The 19,441-nt window shown below is 38.4% G+C and overlaps 1 protein-coding gene and 1 long non-coding RNA gene across 7 annotated transcripts; both read left to right on the top strand.

The window, feature by feature from the left end:
• The first annotated feature begins 11,115 nt into the window (after positions 1-11,115).
• On the top strand, positions 11,116-11,789 carry LOC112194850. Its single transcript, XR_002934167.2, has 2 exons — positions 11,116-11,397; positions 11,485-11,789. It is a non-coding gene; the product is annotated as an uncharacterized LOC112194850 (long non-coding RNA).
• Positions 11,790-13,511: 1,722 nt separating this feature from the next.
• LOC112194849 lies at positions 13,512-14,920 on the top strand. Of its 6 annotated transcripts, none has more exons than XM_040515807.1 (4): positions 13,512-14,146; positions 14,269-14,366; positions 14,509-14,549; positions 14,729-14,920. In XM_040515807.1, the coding sequence occupies exons 1-4, from the start codon at positions 14,101-14,103 to the stop codon at positions 14,874-14,876; spliced, it is 333 nt and encodes a 110-aa protein (XP_040371741.1). In that variant the 5' UTR covers positions 13,512-14,100; the 3' UTR covers positions 14,877-14,920. The 6 variants fall into 6 exon arrangements, 2 of the variants coding, with proteins under 2 accessions (XP_040371741.1, XP_024190854.1); XM_024335086.2 differs by having other exon boundaries at positions 14,263-14,366; XR_005807732.1 differs by lacking the exon at positions 14,509-14,549.
• The last annotated feature ends 4,521 nt before the right edge of the window (positions 14,921-19,441 follow it).

The following is a 19,441-nucleotide window of genomic DNA, read 5'->3' as shown; positions in this document are numbered from 1 at the left end:
TTACTAAGATTATTAACTGTGTTGTTTATTATGTTCTTGAGAATGATCTTGTTGGAGATTTTTTGAGTGCGATTGGGAACCATACTTGTGCTTTTCCTTGCGATTAATGTTTATTGCGAGATTTTTAGGAAGCTTGACTGATTTCTATTTTCGTATGTTTTCCTTTGCCATACTTGTTATGATTATATCACCATGCTAGCATTATGCCAGCATGTTGTCCTTGTTCCGCCTATATAGGCGATGTGACTACTTCCTTCGTGGTCACGAAAGCCCTTTTCCGCCTCTGTGGTGATGTGATACCGTCTTAGTGGTGGTAGTCGCGAAAGCCAGTACCATCTCCGCCTTAGTGGCGTGAAGGTACATGAGTACTTTTAGCATGTGAGGGTCACCTGTATGGTTGTTGTCTTCCCTTTATTCATGCTTTGTTGTTATGACTAGTCGATTTCACGAATTATTTATTCTATAGGATATTTTTCTTAAACACTTGCATGCATCGATGGATTTTTTTGAAACTAAAAGTGGGAAAGTAATATGCTCATTGTTTCATTTAATTTGATTATTACTTTTCGTCCACTCACACTAACATTTTCAATTACCTTTCCCTGAGCTCTTCGTTTTTAAATGCACAGTCTGCAGATCAGTTATTCGGAAAATAGTAGGAGTTAGATGTGGCGACCCGGAGACCGGATTACCACAGCGCCACCTCCCCAAGGAACCCTACACCCGCAACACTTGGAGTAAGTGTTTTGGGCCTAGAATTCCTCAAAGAGACAAGGCCTTTAGGTTGGAAAACAAGAAATCTATAAGCCCGAAATTCTTAGGCTCGTATACTGGGCTTGGCTCGTAACCACAAGATTATGAACTAGGCGAGGAAGAGGAAAGGAAGGTGGTGTTGTGTTGAGTTTTAGAACCTATGTCAATTTTTAGTTCTTAGCCCAAGTTTGCATTAAGTTCATTGAACGGTAAGTTACGTGAGTCTTCTAGGTCTAGCCCACTAGAACCTAAACTCAAATGGAGGTTCTAACTCTAAGGTTCCACTTTGGTGGTAAGCAATCACACACATCATCAATAGCCTGCAAAACAAACTAAAGTAGGGGTTAGGTTCCTACATCCAGTCATTGATGCTTCTGAAATAGCCTCACAATTTAACCCTGCAAAATGTAGTTGTCAGTATAGGATAAGCAGGGATCGTTCAGTCCGGGGATTGTAGGGTACACCTACACAAAAAGGTCAATTAACAAATAAAAGAATAAAATGGGGGGTTTTGGAATTTGGTTTCTAATCTACTAAAAATAAAAACAAAACAAATAAAACTATATACAGTGATCGACTTCCCTAACCTAGACCAATACCACTCAGAAATTATTAAGTGTAAAAACAGAAAATCCATTTCAACATTTTTTTTTTTTTTTTTTTGAGTTTGTTATAAACATAGTTAATATCTCAATTGATTCCAAGTTGTAAGTCGAACCCAATAGAAACCACTACTATCGGTGAGATACGATATAGGGATAGTCGCCTAGACATAAGTCTCTTTCCTTTGTTTCAGAAGGCCGGATGGCCAGATTAAGAGGTAAGTGAGAGGGAGGACTCATTTTGGTGATACTACAGAGGCTACTCCCTCATTGAGGTTTAGGCCCCTATCGGCTACTCCCACATAGTGGTTTAGGCACATTCTATAGTATCTCTGAGATCCAATTGAACCCATCACCCAGGGTCCCAACCTAAGACACCATCCGTATGCGCCCCTTACTCAGCTGGGAAATTAACTTATGTGTTAGACCGTTCTCCAAGTGCTAATAAAGGCCGCCCTCAACCTCAAGAGACCTTAGTAAGGTACTAATGAAGGGTTTAGGCCAATATTAACAAAAGGGCCCTTGTCTGCTCATACGATTTTACACACTTACAACAATTAAGTATTTAATTAAAATCACGACAACATACAATTTACAACAATTAAGTATATTAATCTAAGTGAAACACATACAATTTACAACATGCTTAAAAAAAAAAACTCATTCTACAATTTTACAATATACAATTTACAACATGTTGAAAAAAAAAATCTAAGTGAAACACATACAATTTACAATATGCTTAAAAAAAAAACATCTACAAATTGTACAACAATTATAAAAGACACGCTTAATTTCGTAACACTCATAAAACTTATACTAAATCACAATTAAAGCTTGGCCTAACAAAAATTGCAATTTGTCACCATTCCACAAGTGTGATACTGAAATTAGCATGCATTCTATATACAACAAAATCGATGACACTTTAAGTGCAAGAGATTTTAACAATCCCCGGCAACGGCACCAAAAATTGATGCGGCTGAAATAGCCTCACAATTTAACCCTGCAAAATGTAGTTGTCAGTATAGGATAAGCAGGGATCGTTCAGTCCGGGGATTGTAGGGTACACCTACACAAAAAGGTCAATTAACAAATAAAAGAATAAAATGGGGGGTTTTGGAATTTGGTTTCTAATCTACTAAAAATAAAAACAAAACAAATAAAACTATATACAATGATCGACTTCCCTAACCTTGACCAATACTACTCAGAAATTACTAAGTGTAAAAACAGAAAATCCATTTCAACATGCTACAAAAATGTGCCCACCTTAAATGCCTAGATAAGAGCCAAAATGAAAAGCCTCAGCGGATCAATCCATTTATCTGATTCGTTCTAATGTAGGTTTGGATCGGAAAAGTCCTTACCAAGCCTAATACTACTAACTTTCGAAAACACTCAGCGTAATTCTCTTAACTAGTAGTATTATCTATCCCTCGAATCAACTCACACGTGCAAATTAACCATTACACATAGAATTTAACACGTAATTTCCAGAATCGTTTAATCATTAAAGCATGATTTTTACCACTTTTTAGAACTAATTGCTACTTGTTTAACTCAGCGTCTTAACAAATAACAATTACTCTTGGCAAATTAAGCAAACACACAAAAACTCTCACCGTTATTCTAGCATGCAAACTTATGAACCTAACTCTGAAAATTACCAAAACACATAAAAGGGCACAAGATTGTAACATGCATCATAAAAGAATTCTCAAAATTAACTCAATAATAAACTGAAAATCTCAAAAATATTAATAAAAATATTCTGAAAATCTCACGTCTCCAATTACACAACTCGCAAATTGAAACACACAAAACCGGAATAAAAAATATAAGTAGAGTCATAGTTACACTTTGAAGCTTTCCTCAGCGGCTTAGCAACAAGGTGATGAACTCGTCTCTGCTATGGTGGTGGAGCGTCCTTGACTCAGCGCCTTAGAGCTTTGTAGATTGATGGATGGATGGTGTTCACGGTCTTGTAAGATATGGAGGTTTGAGGAGTGAATTGGGTAGAGTCTCGAAAAAGTTTTTGGCCAGGAAGTGATAGGAAATGAATTATCTTGGCTGGGAAGTGATCTTGGCTGGGAAGTGATAGGCCGGGAAGTGATGCAAATTCAGTTCTGGACGTTGCCTATTTATAGGGGAGCATTGGTTGGCTTTCCCAACTGAAACGTCTTCTTTATGGCCTTAACTCCTCTCATAATGGGGCAATTCCTTTAATTTCCAAGCTGAAACATCTTTCTCTTATTTATTTTTCCAGCTGAAACATCTTTTTCTTTTATTCCTCAACTGAAAACGTCTTTTCTCCTTTATTTCCCTTCTTCATTGCTTGGTCAAATATCTTAATGCTTTATTTTATGACTCCATCATTGATGTTTCCAAGAGTTCCACCAGGCAAGGTTTCCTACAACAAGCAGGAAAATATCAGAATTTTCTAGAGAAAATAAAATGTAAAGACCGCAAAAATAGTCGACAGTGAGGAATCCTGATCCAGCTAGGATTTTTCATGAATTTTACTTTTTCCGCTTATTTCACGCCAAACACTCTACAAGACTCTTAAAATGACTCGATGACTCAAAACACGAAACTTAAGGGAGAAACAAGGCTAAAATGGAGCATATACTCATTAATATTATCACACTTTTTTGCTCCTATCAGTCATTACCCATGCGCCCCCCCCCCCCCCATATCTAAGTTTAAAAATATGATTTATCGTTTTGAGAAAATGTAATAGATAAAAACCGGTTTGCACTTCCACGTGATCGTCACCACATAATTACAATCCCACGGCAATTGATCATCTTTCACACTTCCATCACAACCGTCCATCTAGCCGAACACTTTCCGTAATTCAATAATCACAAGGCTAGAGACAAAGGGGAGATAACAAGGGCATGGTGCACACTGCCCACCACCGGTGGCTCAAGGAGGAACTGACCTCTCCTTACATCCCCATCAATTGCCAACACCTTAATCCAATCCACGCAAACCATTTCAAGTTGTAAAAACAGATAATTTCCAAAACATGCATGAGGCCTCATATAAAACATAGTATATGCAAGAAAAGCATAGAAGAGTTAAGGGCATCCACTACCTGGAACTCGAGCTTTCTCTTGCAGCACTTGGCCTCAATGCAACCTTGTAGCAACCACCACTTCACAAGATCCTACCAAGATATCAAGCCTAGACCAAATAAGTGACATTAATCACGATAAACTAGGCTAGCTATTCACTCTCAATACTCTCCGAAGAAAACATTTCCTTTAACCTAATGACTAACTAATAACCAGACCATTTGGGTTCCAATAAGGGATTTGTTGTTAGGAAGAGGGGGTAAGAACACTTTTTAAAAGACAAGTTGCTGAAAACCAAAAACAGAGTTTTAAAGGAGCTGTCAAGGGTCACGGAATTGTTCAAAACACTTGAGGTAAATTCTTGAGAAATTTTGAAAGAAGGATGGCTTGACAACCAACTCAGTAAGATTGAAATGGTTATTGAATTTCAAGTGAAACCAAACAAAGAGTAAAGGTTTTAAAGGCTAAAGTAAAACAATGTGCAGATTCTTTCCAGAAATACCAGCTTCTGTACACCTTTTTCAAAAATTCATAACTAATTCTAGAAAAATGTTTTTGAGGAGATTCAAAATCCGGAATGTTCATCTATGTGTCTACTATATTTCTCTAGAAGAAACTGACCCCAAACTCTCAACGGTTTATCTCCAGTTTTGAAATGAATGCAACTGGGTCAGATTTTACTGAAAACTGAAAATCTGCAGAAACTGGTTCTTTTGTGTAAAGCTCTTTTGGTACCCAGAATGGCTGGTTAAGTAGACTCTAAGACACCTATAGAAAGTATCTAAAGCTTCTAAAAGCTTAAAGTCTCAGTCACCCTTCAATACTATAAGGGGAAGGTCTTGTAGCTCACTAACATGATATTTTGAAGACATGGTGTTTGGACAACAGTAACACAAATAAACTCTTTGATCAAGCATGATTTATTGAGGCGTAAAAGGAAAGGAATCATGTAATAGTATTTTACCATGTTTAGTCCTCTAGCATAGAATAATCTAGAATGAGATATCCTTGCTTGGAGAGCAATCTGTCTCTCCTATATATTTGTAATATCTTATTCAATCAATATAGACATCTATTCATTGATACAAAATTTAAGATGGTATCAAAGCCATCACGGCTCTTATCATACAACCCTAATCAACAATAGCAGCCGAGATAAACCCTAGCCACCAAAATAAACCCTAGCAGGCAAACACTTATCTCACCATGGGAGAAGGCAGCAATGCCTCGGACAATGATAAGAAGAATACCAAGGGAAAGGATGCTCAAGATAGCACTGATACCGCCAATCCCTATTTTATTCATCATTCAGATCACCCAGGCATGGTTTTGGTATCAAAACCTTTGGTTGGAGAAAATTATGGCACATGGGACCGCTCTATGAGCATAGCCTTAAGCACAAAAAATAAAAAAGGATTCATTGATGGCACAATTCAGAAGCCGTCATCAGCTACGCAACCCAACGAATATCAACAGTGGAAGAGGTGCAATGATATGATCCTATCATGGATCCTAAACTCACTCGAGCCTGACCTTGCCAACAGTGTCATCTATGCTGAAACCGCACATGAGGTATGGACTAATCTCAATGAACGTTTTTCACAAAGTAATGCCCCTCGAATTTTTCAGATCAAGAGAGATATAGCCTTGCACACGCAAGAACAGCTGTCTTTATCTGCTTACTACACAAAATTGAAAGGATTATGGGATGAATTAGCCTCCTACAACACCATTGAAGAAGCATGCATCTGCTCAGCAAAGAAGTTCTTGGGTGAGAAAGAAGAACAAGAAAAATTGATGCAATTTTTGATGGGTTTGAATGAATCATATGCAGCCACAAGAGGACAAATCCTCCTTATGAACCCTCTTCCAACTGTTAAGAAGGCATACTCCCTTGTTTTACAAGAAGAAAAACAGCGAGAACTCAGCACCACTCGAGGTACTACGGAGAACATGGCCATGTTAGCTATCAACAACTCAGGGGAAGCCTCACTAAGACCACGCAACAAGTTCTCTCAAGGAACCAATCAAAAGGGTTGCAGCTACTGCAAATATGAAAATCATACAATTGATAGATGCTATTTCCTCAATGGTTTTCCCCCAGGTCATCATTGGCATAACGACAACTTGAGTTCAGATTCCAAGCCCAAACTTGACAGAGCAGGATTGAGGCAGTTGCAGCAATCCTCACCAGCATCCAAACCACAATTCTCAGAGGGAGGATCGAAACCCCAGTATCAATCCTGGAAACGTCAACAACCATCAAGCAGAGCCAAACCTACTGCTCACAACGTGCAAGGTCACCCTGGCTCATCCATTGAACAAATTCAGTCTGTTGCTCCAAGTTTAACATTCGACCAATGCAAAAAGATCATGGAGACAATTCAAAATGGCAGTACATCTCAAGATCATACTCAGGCAAATTTTGCAGGTTTGTCTCTTCCGTTTTGTTCTTGTTCTCAATATACATCTGATTTGTCAAAAGCTTGGGTAATCGATAGTGGTGCCACAGATCATATAACCAGTTCACCATCTTTCTTATCCCACACATGACACCCCACTACACCATTTGTACAATTGCCAAATGGTACACGAGTTCACATTGATTCGGTTGGTTCTGTTTCTTTTGATCAGAATTTCACACTTAAAGACGTACTTTGTGTACCCTCTTTTAACATTAATTTGGCATCTGTTGCTAAACTGACCCGATCCTTGAACTGTTGTATCCTTTTCTTCCCTGATTTTTGCCTTTTACAGGAGTTGGATTCGAAGAGGATGATTGGATTGGGTGAACGGCGTGGTGACCTCTATTATCTTTCCCCAAGCATGATCAAATCTCCTCTCCCATTATCTCTCAATGTTTCCTCTACCCAACATGATCTTTGGCACAAAAGACTTGGTCATCCTTCAGCTGCCCGTCTTCAAGTTTTATCCAAATTAGTTCCGGATATTTGTTTTGATTCCAATAAGCAATGTGAATTTTGTCCTTTAGCTAAACAAACAAGGTTGCCATTTCATTTGAGTCGTACTTTTAGTAACGAACCTTTTGAATTAATTCATTGTGATATATGGGGACCTTATAGAATTCCATCTCACTCTGGAGCACGTTATTTTTTTATCATTGTGGATGATTATACTCGTTGCACTTGGGTTTTTTTGATGTGTCATAAATCTGATACACAAAATCTTCTTAAATCATTCTTTTCCTTTGTTGCTAATCAATTTAACCACAATGTCAAAACTATTCGTGTTGATAATGGTAGGGAATTTGCGTCTATAAAGCGTTATTTTGCAGAACAAGGCATCATTTATCAGCACACCTGTGTCTACACCCCCCAACAAAATGGGGCGGTGGAGCGTAAACATAGACATCTTCTTGAAATGGCACGTGCCCTTCGGTTTCATGCTTATCTACCTCTTGATTTTTGGGGGGAGTGTGTCCTTACTGCAGCATACTTAATCAATCGTCTGCCAACACAAGTTTTGTCTTGTAAATCCCCTTATGAGTTACTTTTCCACCGTCCGCCCACTTATGATCACTTGCGTGTTTCTTTTAAATGAGAATCAGAATAGTAGTCTTTCAATAAATTTGATGCCCAAGATTGGTTCCATTCCGTCGTAGAGAAATGTACCAAGATTCAGTTTTCAGAGGAATACGCCGCACCTCCTGATCTACTTCTACCCACAACTCCATAAATTCGCATCTGCTTAACCTACCAGTCAACCAAGCTTGAGGATAGACATCTTTTAACCCGAAGCCGAAAGAAAAAAAGTAACTTAGAAAAACTCCAAATTGTACATGAACCATTGCAATTTTTTTTTTTTTTAAATTTTTTTCCACCTTAAGTGATATCTCCACTATTACACCGTCACCAAATATAGTGCATCCGTTAGGGTTGTCAATGGGTCGTGTCGGGTCAAGGTATATGTCATGTCACAAGAGATAAACTCAAACCCAACCCATTTATTAATCGTGTCAAAAATTTAAACTCAAACCCAACCTATTTATTAAACGGATTACCCTTTTCCAACCCGCTTAATCCATTTAATAAATAGGTCCTGTCATATTGGACAAAATGACCATATTTGGATCGGATAAAAACTCTAAATGGTACATGAACTATTGTGAAATATATTGTTTAATACCTTTTTTTTTTTTACTCCAAAATAGTACATCAAGTATTGTGCCGTTACTAAATATAGTACTTCCATTATAAATAGAAAAAGTAAAATAAAATTGAATTTTTTTATTATAAAAAAATATATTTATGGATTATAATGATAAAATGTTTATGAATTTTAGTACATCTTTGCTCATTTACATATCAATATTAATTAAGCCAATAAGGCTTAAGGTTAAAATTTTAAAATCACAACCCTAACCCCAAAAAAGGACCTCTACAACTGCACTTTTCGATACATCTTAATTCTCCTTGGCATGAACTAACCCTTTTTTTCTCCTTCTTTACCTAACTCTGCCATATGTGAGACTAAATCTTGAGGGACTGAACTTGGGTCAAAACATGCAAATGCAAAGCCTAAATATAGATTCTTAACTAACATTCAAACTTACTCGTCTTCAAATCAATAAAATGAACAATCTAACGGTCCATAGCAACTACAACAGCTTCCATGACATGACAACATATTACCTATTTCTGTACAGTTGCAGCGTTATAGCAAGATACACATTTCCCCTGTAGCACCACAGAACTATGTAAGTGAGCATTCCTCCTACATTACAACATAAACCATAAACCTAATGACTCTTTTCTGGTTTTCCAGTCTAATAATACATAACCTGAAACTTTACTTAATCCCAAGCCCATATAGCTACCATTAACAACTCCGCCTTTCGCCTCTCTTAGCTAAACTTCAATCATCAAAGGAGAAAAGATATCCTATGTCTAGTATTATAAGTCTCTTGGTCTAGAATTGAGAACACAATTGCTGCTTAAGAAGAAAGGATTTGCAACCAATTGCAATACACGAACTAAAATTGATTCAAATGTAAAAGCAGACGAATTGAATTCGGAACACTATTTATCGAATCGAAGTGGTAAAGTAAAAAATTAGGGAAGATAAACGAGAAATTGAAAGAGATTGAATTAGGAATGAGATTGAAAGAGAGAGGGAAAGTTAGGTAGTGTTTGGCTCCAAAACCAGTCTGGTTGCAAACAGTCTCTTTTGAGAGTGCACAGGCGTGCCAGCACCATGGGGTGCAATCACCGGGGAGTCCCTTGACCTGACTTCTTCTCAAACGATGTGAACGAGGAGAGCACCAACCTCGTCACCAGGTTCTTTTGTCTCCCTTTTGGAAAATGACTTCTTGCCTTACGGATAAGGGCTTGTGTTGTGATATCTTGTGTCACCGAGTCGATACTTAATGTTGTAGGTTAAGCAGAGCAATCACAGGGAAGTAGGAGAAAGCACGGGTTATGCTAAAGCATGACTTTAGCTTCGCTAGGTTGCGAGGGCGTTACCCTTGCTTCGCTGGGTTGCAACTAGGTTGTAGGTAGGTTTGCTCCAAAGAAGCTTTGATAATCTGAGAGATTGATTGATTGAAGAGTTGTTTCTTTTTTTTCCGTCCTTGAAACCTAGCATTTATACCCTAGGGTTTCGACTGTTCCTTGCCACAAAATGATTATTGATTGAAGTTTCCTAATCAATCTCCGCTACTTGATTCCAATAAGGGCTCGTTTTCCTTATGGATTGTGAGCCCCCGAAAATTTTATTTAATTTTTAGAAGGTAATTTTTCGAAAATAAGATTTTTGCACAAGGTGATTTTAGTGAAGGAATCGATTCTGGACATTTTAGGTATCGAGACTACCAATTGGGCTATTTGAATTAAGTTTGGGCCAATGTCCTTCCAATTGGGCCTAAAGAATTACTAAGGTTTGTTGAAGCAAAAGATTGTCGGGATTATTATGGAATGATACAAATTGAGTTTTTAGTAATCCAAGTTTTGGGCATACGACGAAGTCGAGAATTAACTTAGGAAGTTTCCAACGAAAAATGAATAAAAGAAAAGTTACGAGCTCAACTGAAAGCAGTTAGTTAGAGGAGTTTCGTAATTCGTCGCAAGGGCAAAATGGACATTTCGCATACGCAAGTATAAATAGGAAATCAGAAACCCTAAAACCTAAACTCTCTCATTTTCTCCCTCAGCCACGTCCTTCTCTCTCTCTCCCCCGACCTCTCTCTCTCTCGTCCTCCCTCTGCCACCACCAGAGACTCCAGCTCTGGCCACCATCTCACCACACCATCTCCACCCTTCGAACCAACACCTATATCCGATCAAAGCCCAGCTATTTCGCCGCCGATCGAGAACCCAAAACCGCCGCATGCACTACTGGAAAATGATGACGCTATGACGTCTGTGTTCACTGACTCCCGGCCGTCATTTCAACCCACCAACGATGCTTAGAGAGCGCCGACCATCAAGCCCTGAACATCCCATCACTGATCGACAATGCACGACGCCGCACGAGCATCGTCGGAACTCGAGGCTCTGCATGCCTTCGTTCTCCAATCTCCAGCGCGAATCGAGCTAAACCACCTCCATGGTTGGAATCAGCGTCTCACGTTTTCCAATAGCCCAAACACTCGACCTCCGATTCCGACCAGAGCCGCCACACGCGCCGCCGCCGCTGGCGCATGAGAAAACCTTGACGTCGCCGTGAACTCTGTCGGCGTAGTCCTATTATTCTGGTAAGCCGTTTTCGAAGCCCCCTTTCGTTATTTGGTTGAGTTTCAGTTCCAAAGTAGTGGATTGCTGATGTTCAATTCTTTTGGTTGATGTTCTTGAATTCGGGACTTGGAGGATGGGAATTGAAATGAAAGGGGAGCTTCTAGTCTTGGTTTCGATTTCAGTTTTGATGGGATGAGGAAGAACTGATGAGGGCCATGAGGTGTAGTAGGTCATTGAGTTCATGACCTTGGCAAGAATCGGGATAGGGTAAGAATCCCATCCATTTAGATTATGAATTCAAGTTGGTTATTGTGATTGACTAATTAAAATTGTTGTTCTGTGGTGGGGATGAAGAGCGAAGTTTTGGATGAAGGACCTTAGTCTGAGGCCACCACTACGTCGAAGAGTTCTGTAAGGGACATGGTAAGGGTCTTGGGTATCTTGAACATATATTGTCGTGATCTGATTATATATGTTGAAGTTGTGGTTTCATTGAATACACGAAATGAACTTTGGTTTGCAATACTGGAATGATTAGTGTTTCTAAGAGTTGTTAGTTTCGTTGGGAAGTTGACGTAGTAATGAATTGAGTATGAAATGGCTTGTGTATTGAGAAGCTTGGCTTTATTAATTAAAGTGGTGAATCTGTTATCTGGAAATATCATATTGCAAGGTTGACAAAGGATGCTTGATTTGGTTTAGCTATGTAGAGAAGTTGATAATTGAAATAAGTCAAAATCTCAATTAACGTACTCTAAAGTTATCATATCCCGAAATGAAATTAAGAAACGAAATTGTTTGGGAATGATAACCATTATTTGTTTGCTTAAGTTTTAAAGACTAAGTAAGAATGTCAACTTGGTTGACCCGAATTACATTAAGGAAAGACGTACGATCACCATATCCCAAATGAGCTTATTATGTTTAGTGGAATGTTTGGGAATGGAAATTGTCATTTGTTTTCTTAAAGTAAAAAGCGTAAAGAAATAAAGGCCAAAGTGCTAAGCAGGATCACCATACACTAGGCCAAAAAAGTGATCAGACAACGGACCAAATTCGTTGTGTGATTTTGACGATTTCCGTTGTGTATCGCAGCGTTGTGTGATTAAAAATCACACAACAGTGGAAACCCGTTGTGTGAATCACAAACAGTCAACACTTATTTTGTTAAAACCGTTGTGCCTTCTCTCGGCAGATGGCAGCCACAGTTGCCGCGCAGTCATGCTGCACATGTCATTGGCATCATTCACACAACGAAAGTTATTTCCGAGCCGTTGTATGAAATGAAATCAGACAACTGTATTTTATTTTATCTGTTGTATGAATTATCCTCACACTTCACTTTTGGAAATTTTATTGTTGTGTGTTAGTTTTAGATAACGTATTCTAGTTATTACAGTTGTGTGATTGTAAATCAGACAACGTATATTTGTTAGAACCGTTGCATGTTATATAAGAATTCATTGTGTGTTAGTTTTAGATAACGTATTCTAGTTATTACAGTTGTGTGATTGTGTATCAGACAACGTATGTTTGTTAGAACCGTTGCATGTTATATAAGAATTCATTGTGTGTTAGTTTTAGATAACGTATTCTAGTTATTACAGTTGTGTGATTGTAAATCAGACAACGTATGTTTGTTAGAACCGTTGCATGTTATATAAGGATTCATTGTGTGAACATCCAAATTGTTACTTCAGACAACATTATTAATATTAGAAATTATGTTGTGTGATAATCGTCTTTCCTCGATTTTGTACATTGATAATAATGCTCGATTTTACCTAATAAACAGTGACTAATTGTAAAGAAAAGACACTGGAATCCATGAAATGATCAGTAATCCAACTCATACTATTTGAAGAAAAACATTCAAACTTTAAAAGGGAGGATTTCCCAATCATCCAAGCCAACATTGAAAGAAGTAAAGCATTCAAATGCATGCCCATCTACTTGGGACATCAAAAGCTGATACAAATACAAACTATTTGTTACAAAACATGCCACACAGTGCATGAATATTGTACCAGCAGAGAAGCACAAAAATGATGCTTTCCTTCAACAACAACCTACTTCCTCTTGTGCTTTCCTTTAGCTCCTACACATATGCCTTCACAACATACTTTGCCCATTCATTTCGCATCATATCTATGTCTGCTTGGGTATATTGATTGTTGCCTCTCCTCTCCCACTGAATCAATTTATTATATGAAAGTGAGGCATGGACATAAAAGAGTCAATATAAACCAAGTTAAAGTGACTACATTTATAAACTACACTTGTACCTTTCTTGGAAATAATGTCAGGTCTTTATCCTCAATGATGTCTCTCATGTAACACATAACAAAGTACCCGCACTCCTTATTAGTGGGTTGGGGAGGAATACCCTAAAAACAAATGATGTGTAAACAAGTCGAAAAATGAACCAAATCCAGTATTTTCAAGACAAAAATATACTTAGGTGCATGAAACTTACGGCCAAATTTTTCCACAAGACTGAACTCCGACCTTTCTTCTGCCTTTCAGCATTGAACATAGCTATTGCACTATACCAGAACAAGAAAATTAAGACTTCAGAAAAACTAAAGAAGGCAACAATTATTTTTAAATAGATTTAATGATCTCAATATGTATGATCAATACAAGTGACTTACGATTCCACAATCTTCATCCAATCTCCGGTGGGCAAGCGTCTTTTAAGAGGATCCATAAAATAGGCAGTGCTTTGGTCTGGATCGATAATTGTCAACATCCAGTGATCACTACATACATAAAGTATATATGTTGAACAGAGCTAAAATTAATTGCAAAGAATAAACGAAAAAAAAAAACCTTCATGGACTTACCCCGAGTTGAATGGCAACATGAACATCTGTCCAGGTTTTGCAGTTACAAGCCTATCTCTAATGTGTTTGGCCCTAACAGTTCCAGTTCCAGACCCTTTTGCACCAATCAGTGAAGGATCAACAAATGCAACCATGTCCACCATTTTATAAGCAACCATCTGCTCATAGAGGTACCTAAGCGTCAACCATTTACACCAAACAAATTACTTTCAGCAATAAAATTCAGCAACCATATATGTAATGAACAATTTGAATGTTTTATACCTTTGGTACACAACAATACAAGTTCCAGAAACTTCCCTCATGCTTGCAAGTCGTCGAACATCTGATCCCATTATAAAGGTCTTGCGAGAGAATCCAAAGACTTCAGGTTCTATGTGGAAGCTGATGGTACGTCCATCTCTGAATTTGTCCTCACCCCATTGGCATAACATCTTCAATGATTCTGGTAATTTAGATGCCATTGATGCCATGCTAAATTGAACCTCTGAGTCTTGTTCCTCTATCTCCTTCTTTTTCCTCTTCTTCTCAGCATTATCCAAGACAGGTTTCTAGAACAAATATAAATGCAAGGTATATGTTATACATCTGATATAAAATTAAGCAAATTTATTTTCACAAGTGAATGTAATCTTAGTAGCTCAAATTATACTAACTTCTTACCTTCACAAGTGACCTTATGATTAGGTCTTTGGGCCATGCTACCCAACTCCCCATAGCTTGCTTAACAGTTTCAATTTCATCTTTAACAGGGAATGGGACCTTTGCTTTTTCCTCAATCGCCTCATAGATGGAAACACGCATATTGCCATCGCCGAGTGGAGCTCCATGAATAACTTGGGAGCTATCATGACACTCCATAACAGTGGCATAGGCCACAATATGGTCAACAGAACCTAATGCCAACTGGCATTTAATCTCAGCACTAGGTGACTGAAAAGAAGAAAAAAATATATTAGACTTTGTGCCTATATCTTTGAATTTATAACAGATCCTAACGTAATGAAACAACCATATCAATCCTACCATTATTGGTGTAAAGTGGAACTAACTTACCTTTTTTGAAGCGGAAAGCAATGTCAAATCCACAAATTCTGCTCCATCCTGAAGCTCTAGCTCCTTGGGTACAGCATTGTCTTCCAAAGTCTCTTTAACAGTCTCTCTCACATGCTTATCCAATGCAGGCTGGACAACTACTTTGTCAACCATGTTTGTCAACTCAGTAGGGTCCTTGGAGCATGGCGATACATCCAAAAGGCCTTCCTTCACGACCTTTGATCCCTTCTTTGTACGATGCATGGTCTTTTGTTCAATAAGATCAAAAGCTCCTATCACTGCCTTGAAACCAACATGGTCTACATAATGTTCTTCCATGGGTTTTGGTACTTGTTCTTGAGCAGCCTCATCTATTGTGCGTGAACAACTTCCTTGACCAGAAACATATGTATTATTAGGTGTAACACAATTCCCATCTTCTTTTGCACCTACCTTTGATTCTAGTTCTGCAAACTTTGCTGCCCAAAATGCCCTCTCCTCAGCAATAATCCTTTCCTTTGCATCCTCGATAATCTTTTCCCTTGCCTCCTCTACTATCTTTTGTTTCTCTTCTCACATTATTTTTTGCACACTAACTCTAACTGTTGCTTCTAAACTCTCCTTTCTCCGTTTGGGCATATGGAAGTAGGAAGAGGGAGTGATACGACCTCCCACTCCACGCACTCTTCCCCCATGTTCAGGAGTCTCCAACGCTAATGTCAAGACATCGTCACTTCCCTCGACAGATAGGTCTCCATCAGCAACTCTTTTCTTTAATGATTCCTGACATATTTATAGTACAAGCATTAATGTTCTACCTACGCAAACTACATACACATACATTGGTTATTTATACTTACTATTTTGTCAGCAGTTTTTTTAGTCCTTTCATCTTTGAAACTGCCATCCTTGGACTGCCGTCCTTTGATCCAGAGTGTGGCCCTATCAACTTCCTCATCACCCATCTCCTCAACCTACAACAAAAACTACTTAATCAGCCAACTTTCTTATTGTAAAAACTACACACAAGTAGTTTAAAAAACAAGTTTTTACTAACCAGCTCTTCCTCTAACCCTGCATATCCCTTACGGGACAGTCTATGAGGGTATTTATTTTTTTTCCGTCTTTCTTGTTGCGCAGCACGCTTTTCTTGCAAAAACCAGCACTCATTTAATAACTATTTCATATTTACAAATGCAAGATAGGAATACAACTAAATTAAACAACAGTGATCTGTTGCTTTCATACCAAGAATGCAGGTGTTGTGCGTGATTTGACAAAAGCTGTCCAGTGATCTAAATTTATGAAAGGATAATCATCTGGAGGATACTTCAACGCCTCAGGGTCATTCAGATAAGGAATAATGTAGTTTGAAGTTAGTCGAGACTTGAATTCCCTCCACTTGCTTGCAGCAGAGTCCATTACCATCTTCTTATTTTCAGGACCAAGCACAAATGGAATCTGTGAACATTATTTCAAGGCAAAGCAACAGTAATAAACTTCATTTACTAAAAAAATTGAATAGTTATATAAACTGAACAAGTTTGTACCTGAACACGTGACCAGATCTTGCCCTTCTCATCGTCTGTTACTTGTTTCCATGTTTCTCTTATTATTGGCACCTTTCTTCGTGCCAATACGCCTATATAGGACTGCAACTCCTTAGCCACCTTCCCACAGGGAGTACCTTTTCTGTTAAACAGAACCATCTTCTTTTGTCTATGACTCTTGCGGCTTGTAATGCGTGACATGGTAACCGCATGCCGTTTCAGCAGCTTGAGACCTCCGGTTGATTCATTTCTGCATTTTTAGAACTCCCCTTCTTCAAATAAGATGCATCAGAACATGTTGGTGATGTGGAAGACTTAGCAGACTTTGTCTTCTTATGCTTGTGTCGCTTTTCCTTGGACTTTGACTTCTTCACTACACTTGCAGATTTTGATGAGGCCATTATCTACACACACACAAGGCACATTAGACTTAAATACTTTCAGTAGTATATCAAAACAAATAATAAAACTATGGAATTGCAGGACAAGTACGCAGCACAAGCCATCAATAAATAGTGGGATAAATTCAAATTTAGTTTGCTTGAATATGTTAAGAGGACACAATAACTCAGAATTCCAAAGTACCATCACCAAGAAAAGAAAAATTAAATAAAAACCAAAGCAAATACAAATAAATCAAACTGCTCTATTCCCCATCAACTAATATATCCTCGTCTCCTACACACATGTAACCCACTGGTTCCTCATCGATCAAGTCATCTAGTGAATGGATAGATGGCATTGTACTTGCGATTGGAGGGAGGGAAATAACGGTGTCCCCAAGCTCATCAACCTGAACAGAATCGATGTAATCTTTCTTTGGGGGACTTAATACAACTGACCACCTATGATCTATAGGGTCTTGAACATAAAAGACCTGCTCCACACATTTTCCCAAGACAAAAGTGTCTTTTACATGACCTTTCCTATTCAAATTCACCAAAGTGAACCCAAGATCATCTACTCTAACACCCTTCTGATTCTCTACCCAATCACACTTGAAAATTGGAACCCTAAAATGATCATAGTCAAGCTCCCATATTTAAGCAATAACCCCATAGAAGCTCATGTCTTCAGTAACCACATTTTTATCCTTAGCACTAGCTACTTGAGGTGTCTTAGCAACCAAGTAGACCCCACTACTTTGTGTAGTACGAAGATCATCGCGCATTTTTGTGTTATATTGCACTCCCCCTATTCTATAACCGCTAAACTTTGGTACTTCATTCCCTGGTTTATCTGCTAGCCACCTCACAATCTCAGGAATATCAGCACCAGGTTCATTAAGTTGAAAAGCAACCTGCAAAATAAAGAAAATGTTTAAAACAAGCTATTCACAATCACTAAACCCACAATTCTCTACTATGTAAACTTTAATTAAACTGAAACTACTTACCCTTTCCTTCACCCAATCAGCAAAAGTTTGGTTTTGTTTATCGACCAACCACTTTTCATTTTTTTTGTACTTTGGAAACTCCCTCTTCAAATACTCCTTGTGTTCCCTACACATAAAATCAGTGATGATTAATAGGAAAACCAATAGAAGCAGAAAATACATAAAACTGTAAATAAAGGGGTAGTGACTTACAGAAAATAGCCTCTGAATTCATCGGTGTTTTGAAGCACACACAAATGAGCTTGGTCATAGTCCTTGCCAAAAACAGACACAACAGTAGCACCTGAGGTGGGTTTGTCATCTGTGATGGGAGCCTCTGGAATGCCAACAGTCTTGTCGTCGAAGAAAAGTTCGGCTAGAAACTCAACCGCTTCTTCGGCAATATAACATTCAGCAATGCACCCTTCCGGAAGACGTCTATTTCTCACATATCCTTTGCACACCTTCATATATCTTTCGAAAGGATGCATCCAGCGAAAACAAACAGGTCCACATAATTCAACTTCTCTAACCAAATGGACCGTTAAATGTATCATTATGTCAAAGGACGAAGGGGGAAAATACTTCTCAAGCTCACATAAAGTTTCTACAAGATCACTTTGGATTTTTGGCAGCCTTAAAGCATCTATGGTTTTACTACAAATTTCATTGAAAAACATGCAAAGTCGGATTACAGCAACTCTAACAGGTTTTTCCAGCACACCTCGGATTGCAACAGGGAGTAATTGTTGCATTAAGGCATGACAATCATGGGATTTAAGTCCTGTCAGCCTTAAATCCTCCATCAAAACAAGGCTGGAAATGTTTGATGAATAATCTTCAGGAACCTTCATGCCATTAAAACAGCCACACATACATTTTTTCTCATCTACCGTTAGGTTCCAGCTTGCCAATGGCAACCGTTTCTTTTTCGGACCATCTAGATTGGGCTGCAATCCTAATCTTATACCCAATTCCAACAAATCTAACCGAGTCTTCAGTCCATCCTTTGTTTTTCCGGGAATGTTCAACAACGTCCCTATTAGACTATCACACACATTTTTTTCAATGTGCATGACATCAAGGCAGTGCCTAACAGGGAGATATTTCCAATATTCAAGCTGAAAAAATATCGACTTCTTCTTCCAACAAGGCCTCGTTTGATCCTCAGCACCTTTGTAAGTAGGAGGAGGATATTTCTTCCCGTAAGGCCATTGTGGAACTTCTTCTTCCAACCTTCTCAACAGTTCCTCTCCAGTCAACGGAACTGGAGCTGGTGAATGTTCTGGACGGTTATTGAAAGCAGCCTTTTGTTTTCTATAAGGATGGTGTCTCCCTAAAAATCGTCGATGAATGGTGTAGGCCATCTTTCCTCCGTGAACCAACCTTGTAGGTTCTGTTTTATCAAGACAAATCGGACATGCATTGTAGCCTTTAACTATACTCCCTGAAAGGTTACCATATGCTGGAAAGTCATTGATTGTCCATAATAGTAAAGCCTTAAG

Source organism: Rosa chinensis, chromosome 3 (assembly GCF_002994745.2).
Source record: "Rosa chinensis cultivar Old Blush chromosome 3, RchiOBHm-V2, whole genome shotgun sequence".
Taxonomy (NCBI): Eukaryota; Viridiplantae; Streptophyta; class Magnoliopsida; order Rosales; family Rosaceae; genus Rosa; species Rosa chinensis.
The sequence above is the reverse complement of the archived record's forward strand: the minus strand, read 5'-3'. Positions and strand labels throughout refer to the sequence as shown.